Source organism: Bufo bufo, chromosome 7, assembly GCF_905171765.1.
Source record: "Bufo bufo chromosome 7, aBufBuf1.1, whole genome shotgun sequence".
Classification (NCBI taxonomy): domain Eukaryota; kingdom Metazoa; phylum Chordata; class Amphibia; order Anura; family Bufonidae; genus Bufo; species Bufo bufo.
Window position 1 is genome coordinate 96,757,029 of NC_053395.1, and position 18,338 is coordinate 96,775,366.

Below are 18,338 nucleotides of genomic sequence, written 5' to 3' on the forward strand. Positions count from 1 at the left end.
ATTTGTGGATAAGTCCTCTGTCGAGGTTCTCCCTGATATACTCAGACATGGATAGATGATAGAGATAGATGCGTCCCCGAGGAGGAGAGGAGCCTGGAACCAAGTCAATAGGGCAGTCAAACGGCCTGTGAGGAGGTAGCGTCTCAGCTTCCTTCTTGTCAAAGACTTCCACATAACCATGATAGGCTGCTGGCAGACCATGGAGATTGGATGGTACCCGAGGTGATTGAGCTGGTTGAACAGAAGAAAGACACTTCCCAAGGCAGGACTGTCCCCAACGAAGCACCTCTCCGGACCTCCAGTCAAGGACAGGTTCATAAACACGAAGCCACAGAAGTCCCAGGAGGAGTGGATGAGACAGACTTGAGAAGACAAGGAAAGAAGTCTCTTCAGAATGAAGCGCTCCCACCTGTAATTTTACAGGTTCTGTGATGAACTGTATGGACTCAGATGGAGCCTTTCCATCGACGGACGATACCGTCGGAGGACTCTGCAGGCGTCGAACAGGTATCTGATGACGATCCACTAGGCTCCGGAAGCACCGTCTCTGTAAATCGAACATCGTCTAATGACAAGGTTACTGTCAGAAGAGGAGAGGAATTGTCTTCACCTAGGGTCGCCTCCCAAACAGACCCTAGGCTCGGGAGTTTTCCTGGCTTCAGAGGACAGGAAAAGAAAAGATGACCAGCACCGCCACAATAAAAGCAAAACCCCCTTGTACGACGGTGGCCACATTCTTGCTCAGTCAGCCTGACTTGGTCACCCTGCAAGGGTTGTGGCGCAGCCGCAGATGTTGAAGACTGAGGAACTGAAGACGCTGGATGATATGGTCTACTCTCACGTGCTACCTTTTTAGCATGCTCCTGGAAGCGCAGATCAATCCGGGTGGCCAGGGTAATAAGGTTGTCGAGGGTAGAGGGAACATCCCGACCGGCCAGTTCATCCTTAATTTTCCCGGAGAGACCCTCCCAAAAGGCGGCCACTAAAGCCTCATTATTCTAGCCCAATTCAGAGCCCAGTGTCCGGAACTGGACTGCATCCTGGCCCACAGACTGACTTCCTTTGCGCAACTGCAGTATAGAAGATGCAGCTGAGGTGGTGCTTCCTAGCTCATCAAACACCCTACAGAAAGCCTCTAGGAAGGCCTGCAGATTCATAATGACTGGGTCACTCCTCTCCTAGAGTGGGTTGATCCAGGCCAGGGCTTCTCCTATAAGGTGCGACATTAAAAAGACAACCTTGGCTCGGTCAAAAATAAACTGATGCGGCATCAGCTCAAAGTGCAGAGTGCACTGATTAATGAATCCCCTGCACTGTTTAGGGTCTCAATCAAAACGTGGCAGAGCTGATAAACGAGGACTAGAACATGGCACTTAGGGTGTCGACGGAGCTTGTGCCGGGTTAGCTGCTGCAGCGGGAGCTGGAGGTGCAGGGTTGGTGGGCGACAGGTCATTAAGGCGCATGTTCACATTGTGCAGATAGGACAGAATCTGAACCTGACATTCTCTCTCCTGAGCCAACTCCTGGCAAAGTTTGGTGAGGCTTGGTGGGTTCTGATCAGCGGTATCCATGGCCTGAGCAAACTGTTATTCAAGCGGGTGTGGACCCACTGTGCCACTGACTGGGTATACTCTGGAGGGGCGTAACTAAGCCACTACCTGGTCTTCAGTAGAGCCTCTGATGGTGAGGATAGGCTTGGGCCGTTAGTGTAGTTGCCAGGGGCTACTCCAGAGCAGTCCCCGAGTCAGTGGCAACTGACCAGGGGGTCAGAGTACTCGGTGCAAGCACTGAGGGGACTTGCGTGGCCAGGAGGTTCCGAGTCTGGACAGGCGGTAATCAATCAAAGTCAGTGAGCGAAGTCCAAGGTCAGAGACAGGCAGTAAACAAAGTCCATAAACGAGATCCGAGGTCAGGGGCAGACGGCAAACAGGCAAAGTTCATAAACGAAGTCTGAGGTCAGAGGCAGGCGGCAAACAGGTAAAGTGCAGGAGTTCCATAAGCAAGGTCCGGTACACAGCAAAGCAGACAAGAGAGATACCTTAGCACTTGGAGATAGACAAGATAAAACCATGAGGTTGCTCAGGCATCTTCCTGTGGTAGGTAGTGCCTTTAAATACCTGCTGCAATCCAGCCATTGGCTGGTGAGACAGAGGGCGTGTATGAGCTGCATCATAGGTAGAGACACACCTATGCAAGTTCAAACAAGTCTCCAGCATGGAACACAGATACCATAGTTAAGCATAGTTAATCTGCTGCCCGCACTTGTCAGCATGGCGGCAGGGAAAGAGGGAGCCCGACAGCAACACCGGCACGGACCACTGGGCTAACAGAGAGAACTACATCTATTCATTTAAGAGTTGAATTGCATTGTATAATTTACCTTGTTTTTTTCTGGTGTAATCCCCATTAGCAAGTATGTGCTCCATGATTGACAATGCAATCCAGTGTGCATCTTATGCATTGTATGCAGTTCTGGAATAGCCATTTGAAGGTGCAAATTGCTGTGCAAAATATGAGCAATTTGCAAATTTTTAAGCCCAGATCCTGTATCTAAATAAGCAAATTGCAATATGAAAAGTAGTTTGCTTTCCAATGTGTAGACACCTAATGGGGTAGATGAGTGTGGTGGTGGTGGTGGTAGTATGGTGGAGAAGGAAAGGAAGGCAGCACAGTTGGCAGAAGAGAGGGATATCAGTTCAGGGATAGCACTACTGCAGCAAGACACTTCCTCTGCCAGTCAGGGGAATGTCAGCTCCAGTAGGGAGGGGATCAGGAGTGCACGGCAGACCAGACATACCTTATAGGAATAAAAGGATCAGTAATAAAAAAAAAAAACACAATGTGGATAAATAGAAATGTAAATAGCACAATTAATGACAAATTACTAAAACAGAAATGTTGCAAAGAAATGCTAAAACCCTACGAGAAAAATAGAACATGTAAAAGCCAGATAAAGGTAGCCAAGAGAGTTAAATTAACCCTAAAGTGTTCTTGTATAAAGTTTTGAGTCTTTAAGAAGTAATGAGGGAGGAGTTGTAGAGTGCGGTCAGGAGAAAGCAAATTTATTAAATTATTTTTCTCCACTGTATTCGCTGTCAGATGAAATGCAGAGTGTCAAAGTAAACTACCCATTAAATGTGACCTGTCTGACCCAGGAAGAAGTGCAGCGGCATCTTAAAAAGAATAAAATACACAAATCACCGGGTCCAGATGGCATACATCCTCGCATTCTAAGATAATTAAGAGTCTGTCTATTACATTACTTATTTCTGCTATTTATGGACTCTATATTGACAAGGAACATTCCACAGGATTGGCGCTTAGCAAATGTGCCAATATTTTTTAAAAAAATGGGTCAAAAACAGAGCCTGGAAACTATAGGCCAGTAAGTTTAATATCTGTCATGAGTAAACTGTTTGAAAGTTTTCTAAGAGATGCTATCCTACAATATCTCAATGAAAGAAAGCGTATGATGCTGTTTCTGCAATGGTTTATTAGGGATCGGTCTTTAATTTATTCCGTTTCTATAAGGAGGTAAGTTCTAGACCGGATTGGATATATCTTGACTTCTCCAAACCTTTTGGTTAGGATATAAAATGAGAATGCTTGGACTGACGGAAAATGTGTGTACGTCGGTAAGTAACTTGCTCAGTCATAGAAAACAGAGAGTGGTTATTAACTGTACATACTCAGATTGGGTCACCGTCACTATGGGGGGTACCTCAGGAGTCCATATTGTGCCCTGTTCTCTTCAATATACACTCACCTAAAGAATTATTAGGAACACCTGTTCTATTTCTCATTAATGCAATTATATAGTCAACCAATCACATGGCAGTTGCTTCAATGCATTTAGGGGTGTGGTCCTGGTCAAGACAATCTCCTGAACTCCAAACTGAATGTCAGAATGGGAAAGAAAGGTGATTTAAGCAATTTTGAGCGTGGCATGGTTGTTGGTGCCAGTCGGGCCGGTCTGAGTATTTCACAATCTGCTCAGTTACTGGGATTTTCACGCACAACCATTTCTAGGGTTTACAAAGAATGGTGTGAAAAGGGAAAAACATCCAGTATGCGGCAGTCCTGTGGGCAAAAATGCCTTGTGGATGCTAGAGGTCAGAGGAGAATGGGCCGACTGATTCAAGCTGATAGAAGAGCAACGTTGACTGAAATAACCACTCGTTACAACCGAGGTATGCAGCAAAGCATTTGTGAAGCCACAACACGCACAACCTTGAGGCGGATGGGCTACAACAGCAGAAGACCCCACCGGGTACCACTCATCTCCAATACAAATAGGAAAAAGAGGCTACAATTTGCACGAGCTCACCAGAATTGGACTGTTGAAGACTGGAAAAATGTTGCCTGGTCTGATGAGTCTCGATTTCTGTTGAGACATTCAAATGGTAGAGTCCGAATTTGGCGTAAACAGGATGAGAACATGTATCCATCCTCTGATGGCTACTTCCAGCAGGATAATGCACCATGTCACAAAGCTCGAATCATTTCAAATTGGTTTCTTGAACATGACAATGAGTTCACTGTACTAAAATGGCCCCCACAGTCACCAGATCTCAACCCAATAGAGCATCTTTGGGATGTGGTGGAACGGGAGCTTCGTGCCCTGGATGTGCATCCCTCAAATCTCCATCAACTGCAAGATGCTATCCTATCAATATGGGCCAACATTTCTAAAGAATGCTATCAGCACCTTGTTGAATCAATGCCACGTAGAATTAAGGCAGTTCTGAAGGCAAAAGGGTGTCCAACACCGTATTAGTATGGTGTTCCTAATAATTCTTTAGGTGAGTGTATTTATTAATGATCTTGTAGAGGGGCTGCACCGTAAAATATAAATTTTTGCAGACTATATTCAAATGTGTAAATTAATTAACACAAAATAGGTCAGGATACTGCTAAAGATGGATCTTAATAGACTGCAGGCTTGGTAAGTGGCAAATGAGGTTTAAAACTGATAAATGTAAGGTTAAGCACATGAGAAGGAAAAAATACACGTCACCAGCACATACTAAATGGTAAAATACTGGTTTATTCTGACATGGAAAAGGAATTAGGAATTTTAGTTGACAATAAACTTAACTGTAGCAACCAGTGTCAGGCAGCCACCGCCAAGGCCAATAAGATTATGGGTTGCATCAATAGAGGCATAGATGCACGTGATGAGAACATAGTCCTGCCACTTTCCAATCATTAGTCGGACCATACATAAAATATTGTGTACAATTCTGGGGTCCTGTGACCAAGAAAGAGATAGCAGAGCTAGAGAGGGTTCAGATAAGGGCTACTAAAGTAATAAATGGAAATAGTGGGCTACAGTACCCCCAGAAAGATTGTCAAAATTCGGGTTTAGTTAGAAAAAAGATGACAGTGGAGAGATCTAATAACCATGTATAAATATATCAGGAGTTAGAACAGAGATCTCTCCTATGATCTATTTATACACTGAACTGTGACCATTACAAAGGGATATCCACTACGACTAGAGGAAAGAAGGTTTCTACACAAACATAGAAAGGACTTCTTTACTGTAAAGGACAGTGAGACTATGGAACGCTGTCTGAGGAGGTGGTGATGTTATTTTGACTTGCTGATTGGAATCAGGTAGAAATTTTTTCCCCTAAAATGAGGAATATTGGCTTCTACCTCATGTTTTTTTTTTGTCACCCTCTGAGTCAACTTGCAGGATAGCAGGCTGAACTGGATGAACAGATGTCTTTTTTCAGCCATACAAACTGTGTTACTATGTTAAAAATCATTCCAGCAAAATCTCCCTTCCAATATCCATATGGCCCCTTCTAAGTCCTGCTGTGAGCCCATACAATAGACGTATAGTTTGTTTCTGTAAACTTCAGAATCGGGGTAATAAATGTTGATGGTTTTTTTTGTTTGTTTTTTTTTTGCTGTTAATCTTTGCTGTGTTACATGAAAAATTGAAGAAATAGTGAAATTTCAAAAGTATTATTGCTAATTTTTAAGTCTTTTAATATGCTAAAAAATTAAATAAAATTTTCAAAATGATGCGGACAAAAATAGACATATGGTGACTTTTAAGTAATAACTATTTTATGGGGTGTCACTCCGTCTTTAAAGCACTATCTGTAAATGTTGTATTTTTTATTTTTTTTATTTTATAAATAAAGGTACATAAATTGACATGCAAATGTAGGTTCTGTCAGGATGGAGATAATCCATATTGCAAGTTATTTAAAAATTTTGACTTCCTAATTTTGTTATTTAAGCTCTTAGAATATGAACCTAAATCTGAAGATCAAGTACCTTTGCTTTTGAAGATGAAGAGGAGCAACCTCGCTCTTGGTAAAGCTATTGAAAGTGGAGATACTGACCTTGGTAAGTAATTGTGTAGAAAGCAGGCAAAGAAAATAAAAAATATTCAATCCTCTCTCTCAAGTTTGTAATTCCAATAACCTTTACCTCAGATAACATAATTAGGGATCAGTGAACCCGAACTGCAAAGTTCAGGTTCGTACTGAACATCACGGATTCGGGCACCCAAGCACAGACTTTGCCGCGGAAGTCTGTGTTCGGTCTGTGGATGCTGAATAAAGCTTGTTGAAAGGCAGCAGCGCAGCCAATCAACAAGCTTTTAAACTGTGGGCACTTGGCATGGCTGTGACCCGACCTGTATAAATGCGGAATCACGTGTGGCGCCGCAATTCTGCTCTAACTAGTGTAGGGACAGGAAGTAGCTGCAGTGAGGGACAGTGTTAGGCTGAGTTCACACGGGCGAGATTTCCGCGCGGGTCTAATGCGGGAGGTGAACGCATTGCACCCGCACTGAATCTGGACCCATTCATTTTTATGGGGTTGTGCACATGAGCTGTGATTTTCACGCATCACTTAAGCGTTGCGTGAAAATTGCAGCATGCTCTATATTGTGCGTTTATCACGCAACGCAGGCCCCATAGAAGTGAAGGGGGCTGCGTGAAAATCGCAAGCATCCGCAAGCAAGTGTGGATGCGGTGCGATTTTCACGCATGGTTGCTAGGTGACAGTCTATTCACTGTATTATTTTCCCTTATAACATGGTTATAAGGGAAAATAATAGAATTCTTAATACACAATGCATAGTAAGTGGTCAATTGAGGGTTAAAATTTTTTTAAAAATTAACTCACCTTCTCCTCTTGATGCCGGTCTCTTCTTACTTCTTTAATGATGATCTGCCGGCTAAATGACCTGTGGTGACGTCAGATCACATGGTCCAATCACATAGTCCATCACCGTGGTGATCGATCATGTGATTGGACCATGTGATCTGACGTCACCACAGGTCCTTTAGCCGGCAGCTCATCATTAAAGAAGTAAGAAGAGATCGGCAGCTACGCGATCAAGAGGAGAAGGTGAGTTAATTTTTTTTTTTTTTTTGTAACCCTCAATTGACCACCTACTATGCATTCTGTATTAAGAATGCTATTATTTTCCCTTATAACCATGTTATAAGGGAAAATAATAACATCTACACAACCCCGAACCCAAACCTGAACTTCTGTGAAGAAGTTCGGGTCTGGGTACCACAGTCCGTTTTTTATCACGCGCGTGCAAAACACATTGCACCCGCGCGATAAAAACTGAACATCGGAACGCAATCGCAGTCAAAACTGACTGCAATTGCGTTCCTACTCGCGCGGGTTTGCCGCAATGCACCGAGACACATCCGGACCTAATCCGGACACGCCATTTTTTGTGGGAGCAATATACCTCTTTTGCATCCGTGACATGGAAAAAAAATAGTTAATCTGTCTGTTAATTCTTTCGGTGACATAAACTCATTTTTTATGGTGAGCTACAGCTCCTTTGCATCCGTGACACGAAAATACAATAGTTAATCTGTCAGTTAATTTTGTGGGTCATCTATGGCCATGTTTTTGGGTGCCCGTGACATAGAAATGCAATTGTTCATCTGTCTGTCAATTTTGTGATTGACCAAAAAAAATTAGGAGAGCATCAAATAAGCACGTATCCATGGTGCTGCTGGTGTAGGGAGTGGTGGAGCTCCTGCTACAGGGAGAGGACGTTGTCGATTTGTGCCAGTTACGTGCCCAAGTAAAACACTTTCCTCTGGTGCACGCAGGCGATAGGATGTTCTGCAAACTCAAAGAGGAAAGACCGCTGCTCAGGAAATCCACACGGTATCCAAATTATAATGGAGTCATGCACAGCGTTCAGATATAGACGAACATTGAAACGCCCAACAGAGATCCCTTTTGCTTCCAATTCGATCCTTCTATAGGAACCAAGACATTATGCAAATAGTGAAGAACCACCAACAAGGGTAAAATATACTTTTTTTTTTAATTATACTCACAAAAGTGCTAAGATAAAAGGCATATCATAAAGCTGCATCAGCCCTTGTGTCTTAGCCCGACCTAGGTTTTGCTTTCGCTTCGTCAGGGGCACATACTCCACCCTCATCTGGGCGTCTAATTTATACAGATCCAGGGTGGAGGAAACTCCTCCCGATTGTATTCAATCATAGATAATAAAATACTAATTTAAAACCAACATATTATTTCCTCTTATCACTTTAACCCTTTCAGGACCAAGCCATTTTTCACCTTTCTGCCCAGGCCATTTTTAGCAAATCTGACGTGTCACTTTATGTGGTAATAACTTTAAAACGCTTTTACTTATCCAGGCCATTCTGAGATAGTTTTCTCGTCACATATTGTACTTCATGACAGTGGTAAAATTGAGTCAAAATATTTCATTTTTATTTATAAAAGAAATACCAGATTTACCAAAAATTTAGAAAAATGTCAATTTCTCTACTTTTATAATAGATACTAATAACTCCAAAAATAGTTACTACTTTACATTTCCCATATGTCTACTTCATGTTTGGATAATTTTGTGAATGCCATTTTATTTTTTGGGGACGTTAGAAGGCTTAGAAGTTTAGAAGCAAATCTTTAAATTTTTCTTATTTTTTTTTTTCAGGTCTGAAGTCACTTTGTGAGGCTTACATACCGTATTTTTCGCCCCATAAGACGCACTTTCCCCCCCAAAAGTGGGGGGGAAATGCCCCTGCGTCTTATGGGGCGAATGCTGCCATTTTACATTGCAGTCTGCGATGTATCAGCTGGAGGGAGGAGGGGCCGGTGTCATGCAAATGCGGCGGGGCGGTGCGGTCACTGTACTCCGGCCCCGCCGCTCACTCACTTCCTTAATGCCTAAACATTTTATAATAATAGCTTTCATTGAAGTTCCGATCCCCAGCCGCATCTGTACTACTTACTAAATGTCCTTTAGCAGGCAGAGCAGGGCGGGCGGCCGGCCGTAACTCACTGACGTCACTTGCCTGCGCCGCCTACTTCATTCATAAAGTAGGCGGCGTAGGTACGTGACTACAGTAAGTTACGGCCGCCCGCCCGCCCTGCTCTGACAGGTTAGATCATGAGGAATTTTTTTAGAGCAGGTTGTTAAGGACGCGGAGATAGCTAATATGTATACTTTTTTTATTTATTTATGTTTTACACAATAACAGAATTTTTGAATAAAAATAAATCATGTTTCAGTGTCTCCATATTCTGAAAGCCCTAGTTTTTTTATTTTTTGGGCGATTGTAGGGTCTCATTTTTTGCTTGATGAGATGACAGTTTGATTGGTACTATTTTGGGGTGCGTATGACTTTTTGATCGCTTGGTATTACACTTTTTGTGATGTAAGGTGTCAAAAAATTGCTTTTTTTTACACCGTTTTTATTTAAACATTTTTAAGGTGTTCATCTGAGGGGTTAGGTCATGTGATATTTTTATAGAGCAGATCGTTACGGACGTGGCAATACCTAATATGTATACTTTTTTTATTTAAGTTTTACACAATGCTATTATTTTTGAAACAAAAAAAAAATCATGTTTTAGTGTCTTAATAGTCTGAGAGCCATAGTTGTTTTTAGTTTTTTTTGCGATTGTCTTAGATAGGGGCTTGTTTTTTGCAGGATAAGATGACTGTTAGATTGGTACTATTTTGGGGGGCATATGCCTTTTTGTTTGCTTAGTGTTTTACTTTTTTTTTTACTTCATTTTGGGGGGGGATCTTTTTTTTTTTTACTTTAAAAATGACCTTTTTATATATTTTTTTTTTCCATCGGGTCCCCGTCACACCAGCGCGGGAACCCGATGACTGTTTCCTCCCTGCACGAACATCGCACGTGCCGCAGTCAGCGCTGACCGCGGCTGTGCAGGGGTTAATGTGATTTCACCGATGCTGGCGCATACAGTAGGGGTCCAGCTATCAGTGACTGCCGGACCTCTGCCGCGGATCGGGCAGGCGCAGCTCCTGCACCCGCCCGATCAGCGCTGGGCGTTAAGTCACATCGGCGCTGGGCGTTAAGGGGTTAAACATTCTGCCCATATTTTTATTATTTCACATTTTGCGCACCAAATCATTATCGAATGGCTTTTTGTCCTATTTTTACTGATCACATGATTGAATCTAGTACAAACCAAAGAGTATTTTTCTTTCATTCATAGAATCTTCATATAATTAAATAAGCCAGTTATAGTCCTCTCACATTCCTTCTTTTGGTCGCGTGGTTCTAGTGGACCAATCATCAAGTACTAGTAGTTACTTTCGAGACACAAAGAAGAACGGGAGTGTATCACTAACAAACCATAATGTCGTCCAGACTGAACTCCGCAACTAAAACTTAAAAGTATTTCGACCACATGCTTACATCTAATTAAACCAGAGGATACTTTTCTTTTATTCATAAAGTCTTCACATGATTAAGGCCTCTTGCACACTAAGGTTTTTTTTTTCTGTTTACGTTCCGTTTTTTGTGTTCCGTATACGGAACCTGTCAGAATTTGATGTAATCTTCTAAATTACCACTAGTGGCCGCTGTTTCACCCACTCTGAACTTGTGTTGCAATTTCACTCCTCCACCATTGGAGGCTGCTGTGTTATCTGAGGATTTGCCCTTAACTAAGATGGCCGTTGTGATACTGATTGGGAGCCATCTTGTTTCCTGTTTGGGCCTACTTATACCCATGAGGCAATGCAAACATTGCTTGAGTATTGTGACTTGTTCCAGTCTTCTGCTCCTCAGAACCGTATTTTCCAGACCGTTCCGATTCTTCACTGGATTCCCTACCTTGCGATCTACTCCTCAAGTCTGCGCCTCGCTTGTTCCTTCTGGCCACTGGATTCCAGCCGCGTCTAAAAGAATCCTTTTCTATGTTTGTGTACAAACCTTCTTTCCTCCAGATGCAGAGGATGTCCCCTCGTCACAGTCCTGGGGATAAATAGATGATGGGATAGATCCATGTACTGACCCTTGATATATTTATACATATTAATTAGATCTCCCCTCAGTTGTCTTTTTTCTAAAGTGAATAACCCTAATTTTGATAATCTTTCAGGGTACTGTAGTTGCCCCATTCCAGTTATTACTTTAGTTGCCCTCCTATGGACCTTCTCCAGCTCTGCTATGTCTGCCTTATTTACAGGAGCCCAGAACTGTACACAGTACTCCATGTGTGGTCTGACTAGCGATTTGTAAAGTGGTAGGACTATGTTCTTATCACGGGCATCTATGCCCCTTCTGATGCAACAGAAGTGGAGAAAAGAAAAAAGAGGGAGGTTATCCAAAAGCTACAAGGGACTGTGCTTTGTCCCTGAAGAGAAGGATAGAGAAGCGGTGCCACCAGGACCGTACGATGGAGGGGTTGGAAAAAAGGAAACAGTAGGATGGAGAGGCAGCTCTGGTGTGGGATAAAACCAAACACCACAGAGAAGTCAAGATAAATCAGTGAAGGGTAGGGAACAGGGGGTAGTCACCCACCCCGAGTATCACACCGGTCACTGTGAAAATATATGCGGTTGAGCGCCAAACTCCCAAAAGACAGAGTAAAAGTAAGTGATGGTGTTAGATAATCGTTGACGGTATCAAAAATTCCCAAACTCAGGTGCTATAGACTGATAATTAGAGCACAGTCGAGGGTAGGTAAAAGGTAACAGGAATAAGATGATACTTGTAATATTATTAGGTCAAATCGTGCAGCACTAAAACTGAATAAGATATAGATGCATAAAACGAATTAAATTCTTCAAGATCCTGCTCCTGATGAATGGGGTATTATGACCCCTGAAACGCGTTGAGCCGTACATTATACCAATAAAGAGGATTGATTACGCACCTTTGGATTTGTCTGTTGCTTTACCAACCAGGCTGTACACCCAGGTCGTAGACGTCAACCTCTAACAACTTATACGCGATCCCGGCTTAGGGGGGTGACTTGCCACAGGTGTCTTGAGTTTATCCTGGTGGCGACTCCCCTGTGAAGTGAGTGGATTTTTTATCAATGATTTTATTTTTATTATTGTCTCTATATTTTTAACATTCTTGAAGAATTTACTTCGTTTTATGCATCTATATCTTATTCAGTTTTAGTGCTGTACGATTTGACCTAATAATATTACAAGTATCATCTTATTCCTGTTACCTTTTACCTACCCTCGACTGTGCTCTACCTATCAGTCTATAGCACCTGAGTTTGGTGATTTTTGATACCGTCAACGATTATCTAACACCATCACTTACTTTTACTCTGTCTTTTGGGAGTTTGGCGCTCAACCGCATATATTTTCACAGTGACCGGTGTGATACTCGGGGTGGGTGACTACCCCCTGTTCCCTACCCTTCACTGATTTATCTTGCCTTCTGATGCAACCCATTATCTTATTGGCCTTGGCAGCAGTTGCCTGACACTGTTTTTTGCAGCTTAGTTTGCTGTTTATTAAAATTCCTAGATCCTTTTCCATGTCAGTGTTACCGAGTGTTTTATCATTTAGTTTGTACGGGTGACTTGCATTATTCCTTCCCATGTGCATAACTTTAGATTTGTCAGTGTTAAACCTCATCTGCCACTTATCTGCCCAAGCCTCCAATCTATCTAGATCCCTCTGTAGTAGTATACTGTCCTCTTCAGTGTAAATTACTTTACACAGTTTAGTGTCATCTGCGAAAATTGATACTTTACTATGCAAGCCTTCTACAATATCATTAATAAATATATTGAAGAGAATAGGGCCCAATACTGACCCTGATATGTGACAAAAAAGCTATCTCAGAATGGCCTGGATAAGTCAAAGCGTTTTAAAGTTATCACCACTTAAAGTGACACTGGTCAGATTTGCAAAAAATGGCCTGGTCCTTAAAGCGAACCTTTCACCTCATTTTCACTTTATAAACTAGCAACAGTACCTTATAGATTATCTTCAGTGTGTTCTTATACATGTTAGTGCCGCTTTCCTGCGCTGTTTATTCTTGAAAAAATCGTCTTATAAAGTTCACATTTCCTGCTCCAACAGTCACGCAACAAGTCAAGGGGGTATCCCTTCCCTCACCTCTGGCTGTACCTCCCCTGCCCTAACCCCGCCTCTATGCTCTGTAATTGACAGCCGGCTCAGTCGCCGGGACCGCGCTTCTGAATCCTGCGCATGCGCCGTCCTCCTCATGCGCCGTACGCGATGCCTGCCTGTCTGCTCTCCTGTCTGCTCTCCCTCCCGTGCGCGCGCTCCCCTATCTTCAGGCTCCAAGTGCCCCATGTGATCACTGTAGACTTGCCATCTGCATTATTCTGACTTGAGCTAATGATAAATCTGGCCCTATGAGTTTCCAAACCTTTTTTAATGTTCCGAATGTGTTCTTGAACTCTCGTTTTAAGCTTTCTCATAGTTCGTGCAACGTACTGAAGGCCACTCCAGTAGATAAATTACCCCTGCATGATCACAAGTGAATAACCTTTTATTTTAAAACTAGAGCCATTTTTAGTGATCTGAATAGTTTTTGTGCTCTTTTTTTCTATTTTCCCTTTTGCGTTTTTTGCACGGAAGGGGAAACCCGCACCAAGTAAACTTGCTCATATTTTTATCTCCAACTTTCATAGGGATATATGTCACGGTCCCTCCTGTGACAGGGGTCAGAAGATCAAAGAGACTGGCTGCACGTGATGTGATCTGACAGCCGCTCTGGTTTGACTTTTCTGTGTTGTTGCTGGGTATGACCGCACCTCTGGTCTCAGGTGTAGCTTAGTCATTCTAACTCCTTTATTTAATCTGGCCTCACCCATCATGCGGTTGATAGCTCCTTTCAGGTTGTGAAGAGCTGGTGTCTGGTTCTCCTCTGATTTCCTGCTCGTCGGAGTTACAGTTCTCCTCTGAGTTCCTGCTCATCGGAGTTAAATGTCTTTTTCCCTATTTCTTGTTTGTGGTTTTCCCCTACCTTTTGGTATTAGGCCTGAGAGAGTCTCCTTTTCCTTCAGCTGGGAAGGAACAGGTCATCTCTTGTCCAAATGAGGGAAGATTTGACTATGACTGGCTGACTTAGGCGTATTGCACACAAACGGGAAGGAATAATGCAAGTCACCCGTACAAACTAAATGATAAAACACTCGGTAACACTGACATGGAAAAGGATCTAGGAATTTTAATAAACAGCAAACTAAGCTGCAAAAACCAGTGTCAGGCAGCTGCTGCCAAGGCCAATAAGATAATGGGTTGCATCAGAAGGGGCATAGATGCCCGTGATAAGAACATAGTCCTACCACTTTACAAATCGCTAGTCAGACCACACATGGAGTACTGTGTACAGTTCTGGGCTCCTGTAAACAAGGCAGACATAGCAGAGCTGGAGAAGGTCCAGAGGAGGGCAACTAAAGTAATAACTGGAATGGGGCAACTACAGTACCCTGAAAGATTATCAAAATTAGGGTTATTCACTTTAGAAAAAAGACGACTGAGGGGAGATCTAATTAATATGTATAAATATATCAGGGGTCAGCACAGAGATCTATCCCATCATCTATTTTTCCCCAGGACTGTGACTGTGACGAGGGGACATCCTCTGCGTCTGGAGGAAAGAAGGTTTGTACACAAACATAGAAAAGGATTCTTTACAGTAAGAGCAGTGAGACTATGGAACTCTCTGCCTGAGGAGGTGGTGATGGTGAGTACAATAAAGGAATTCAAGAGGGGCCTGGATGTATTTCTGGAGTGTAATAATATTACAGGCTATAGCTACTAGAGAGGGGTCGCTGATCCAGGGAGTTATTCTGATTGCCTGTTCGGAGTCGGGAAGGAATTTTTCTATTCCCCTAAAGTGGGGACAATTGGCTTCTACCTCACAGGGTTTTTTTTTTTTTGCCTTCCTCTGGATCAACTTGCAGGTTAACAGGCCAAACTGGATGGACAAATGTCTTTTTTTTATGTACTATGTTACTATTTTACATATTGTACTTCATGACACTGGTAAAATGAAGTAAAAAATAATAATTTTTGTTTATAAAAAAAATACCAAATTTACCATAAATTTGTAAAAAAATTGCAAATTTCCAAGTTTAAATTTCTCTACTTCTATAATACATAGTAATACCTCCAAAAATAGTTATTACTTTACATTCCCCATATGTTTGGATCATTTTGGTAATGATATTTTATTTTTTGGGGATGTTACAAGGCTTAGAAGTTTAGAAGCAAATCTTGAAATTTTTCAGAAATTTTCAAAAACCCAATTTTTAGGTACCAGTTCAGGTCTGAAGTCACTTTGCGAGGCTTACATAATAGAAACCACCCAAAAATGACCCCATTCTATAAACTATACCCCTCAAGGTATTCAAAACTGATTTTACAAACTTTGTTAACCCTTTAGGTGTTCCACAAGAATTAATGGGAAATAGAGATATAATTTCAAAATGTCACTTTTTTGGCAGATTTTCCATTTTAATATTTTTTTTTCTACTTACAAAGCAAGGGTTAACAGCCAAACCAAACTCAATATTTATGACTTTGATTCTGTAGTTTACAGAAACACCCCATATGTGGTCGTAAACTGCTGTACGGGCACACGGCAGGGCACAGAAGGAAAGGAATGCCATACGGTTTTTGGAAGGCAGATTTTGCTGGACTGTTTTTTTTTTGACACCATGTCCCATTTGAAGCCCCCCTGATGCACCCTTAGAGTCGAAACCCCCATTTTAGAAACTAAGGGATAGGGTGGCAGTATTATTGGTACTAGTTTAGGGTACATATGATTTTTGGTTGCTCTATATTACACTTTTTGTGAGGCAAGGTAACAAGAAATAGCTGTTTTGGCACCGTTTTTATTTTTTGTTATTTACAACATTCATCTGACAGGTTAGATCATGTGATATTTTTATAGACCAGGTTGTCACGGATGCGGCGATACCTAATATGTATACTTTTTATTTATTTATGTAAGTTTTACACAATGATTTCTTTTTTGAAACAAATAAAATCATGTTTTAGTGTTTCCATAGTCTGAGAGCCATAATTTTTTCAGTTTTTGGGCGATTACCGTATTTTTCACCCTATAAGACGCACCGGCCCATAAGACGCACCTAGGTTTTTGGGGAGGAAAATAAGTTAAAAAAAATTTGAACCAAAAGGTGTGCTTTTGGTGGGTTTGGAACTAATGGTGGTCTGTGGATCACGGACACTGTTATGGGGGGGATCTGTGGATGACGGACACTGTTATGGGGGGATCTGTGGATGACGGACACTGTTATGGGGGGATCTGTGGATGACGGTCACTTATGGGCGGATCTGTGGATGACGGACACTTATGGGGGGATCTGTGGATGACGGACACTTATGGGGGGATCTGTGGATGACGGACACTTATGGGGGGATCTGTGGATGACGGACACTTATGGGGGGATCTGTGGATGACGGACACTGTTACAGGGGGGGGATCTGTGGCTGGCACTGTTAGGGGGGGGGGGATCTGTGGATGTCACTGTTATATATGTGCCATCCACAGACCCCCACCCCATAACAGTGCCATCCACAGACCCCCCCCAGCCCATAACAGTGCCATCCACTGACCCCCACCCCTTAACTGTGCCATCCACAGATTACGTGTGCCCTCCCGCCGCCGCCCCCCCCCAGTATACAAATATAAAATGTATTATTGAATTAAAAGTTATTAAACATGCCCCCCTCACTCCTAATAGTACCGTATATCCTAATTGCTTCTGTATAATGCCGGCAGGCAGGCCGGGCGGCCGGCGCGTCACTCACTGACGTCACTTGCCTGCGCCGCCTGCTTCATTCATAAAGGAGGCGGCGCAGGCACGTGACATCAGGGAGTTACGCTGCCGCCCGCCCGGCCTGCCTGCCGGCATTATACAGAAGCTATTAAGATGTAGGGTACTATTAGGAGTGAGGGGGGCATGTTTAATAACTTTTAATTCAATAATACATTTTATATTAGAATACCGAAGCGGTGGGGCGGGGCTATAGTACAGTGACCGCACCGCCCCTATTGCCGGCCCCCAGCTCCTCCTCCCAGTCCCTCCCCCGGCCCCCGCTCCGTACATCGCATTCAGCGATGTTAAACTGTCAGCATTCGCCCCATAAGACGCAGGGGCATTTTCCTCCCATTTTTGGGGAGGAAAAAGTGCGTCTTATGGGGCGAAAAATACGGTACCTTGGGTAGGGTATGATTTTTGCGGGATGAGATGACGGTTTTATTGGCACTATTTTGGGGTGCGTGTGACTTTTTGATCGCTTGCTATTACACTTTTTGTGATGTAAGGTGACAAAAAATGGCTTTTTTTACACAGTTTTTATTCCTATTTTTTTACGGTATTCACCTTAGGGGTTAGGTAATGTGATATTTTTATAGAGCAAGTTATTACGGACGCTGTGATACCTAATATGCATACTATTTTTTATTTATGTAAGTTTTACACAATGATTTCATTTTTGAAACAAAAAAATCATGTTTTAGTGTTTCCATAGTGTGAGAGCCATAATGTTTTCAGTTTTTGCGCGATTACCTTGGGTAGGGTATGATTTTTGCGGGATGAGATGATGGTTTTATTGGCACTATTTTGGGGTGCATGTGACTTTTTGATCGCTTGCTATTACGCTTTTTGAGATGTAAGGTGACAAAAAATGGTTTATTTAGCACAGTTTTTATTTTAAATTTTTTACGGTGTTCATCTGAAGGGTTAGGTCATGTGATATTTTTATAGAGCCGGTCGATATGGACGCGGCGATACCTAATATCTATACTTTTTTTTATTTTTGTAAGTTTTACAGAATAATATCATTTTTGAAACAAAAAAAAAATCATGTTTTAGTGTCTCCATATTCTGAGAGCCATAGTTTTTTCAGTTTTTGGGCGATTATCTTAGGTAGGGTCTAATTTTTTGCGGGTTGAGATGACTTTGGCAGTATTTTGTAGTGCATATGACTTTTTGATCGCTTGCTATTACACTTTTTGTGATGTAGGTGACAATTTTTTTTTTATTTAGCACAGTTTTTATTTTTT

General features: G+C 42.3%; 1 protein-coding gene across 3 annotated transcripts in view; it reads left to right on the forward strand.

The window, feature by feature from the left end:
- Positions 1–18,338, forward strand: part of VPS16 (VPS16 core subunit of CORVET and HOPS complexes) — a 558,269-nt gene that overhangs the window by 404,035 nt on the left and 135,896 nt on the right. For all 3 annotated transcript variants that reach the window (XM_040439647.1, XM_040439649.1, XM_040439648.1), the window contains exon 17: positions 6,258–6,366. In XM_040439647.1, the coding sequence (XP_040295581.1) occupies positions 6,258–6,366 (109 nt within the window). The remainder of the gene's footprint in view (positions 1–6,257; positions 6,367–18,338) is intronic.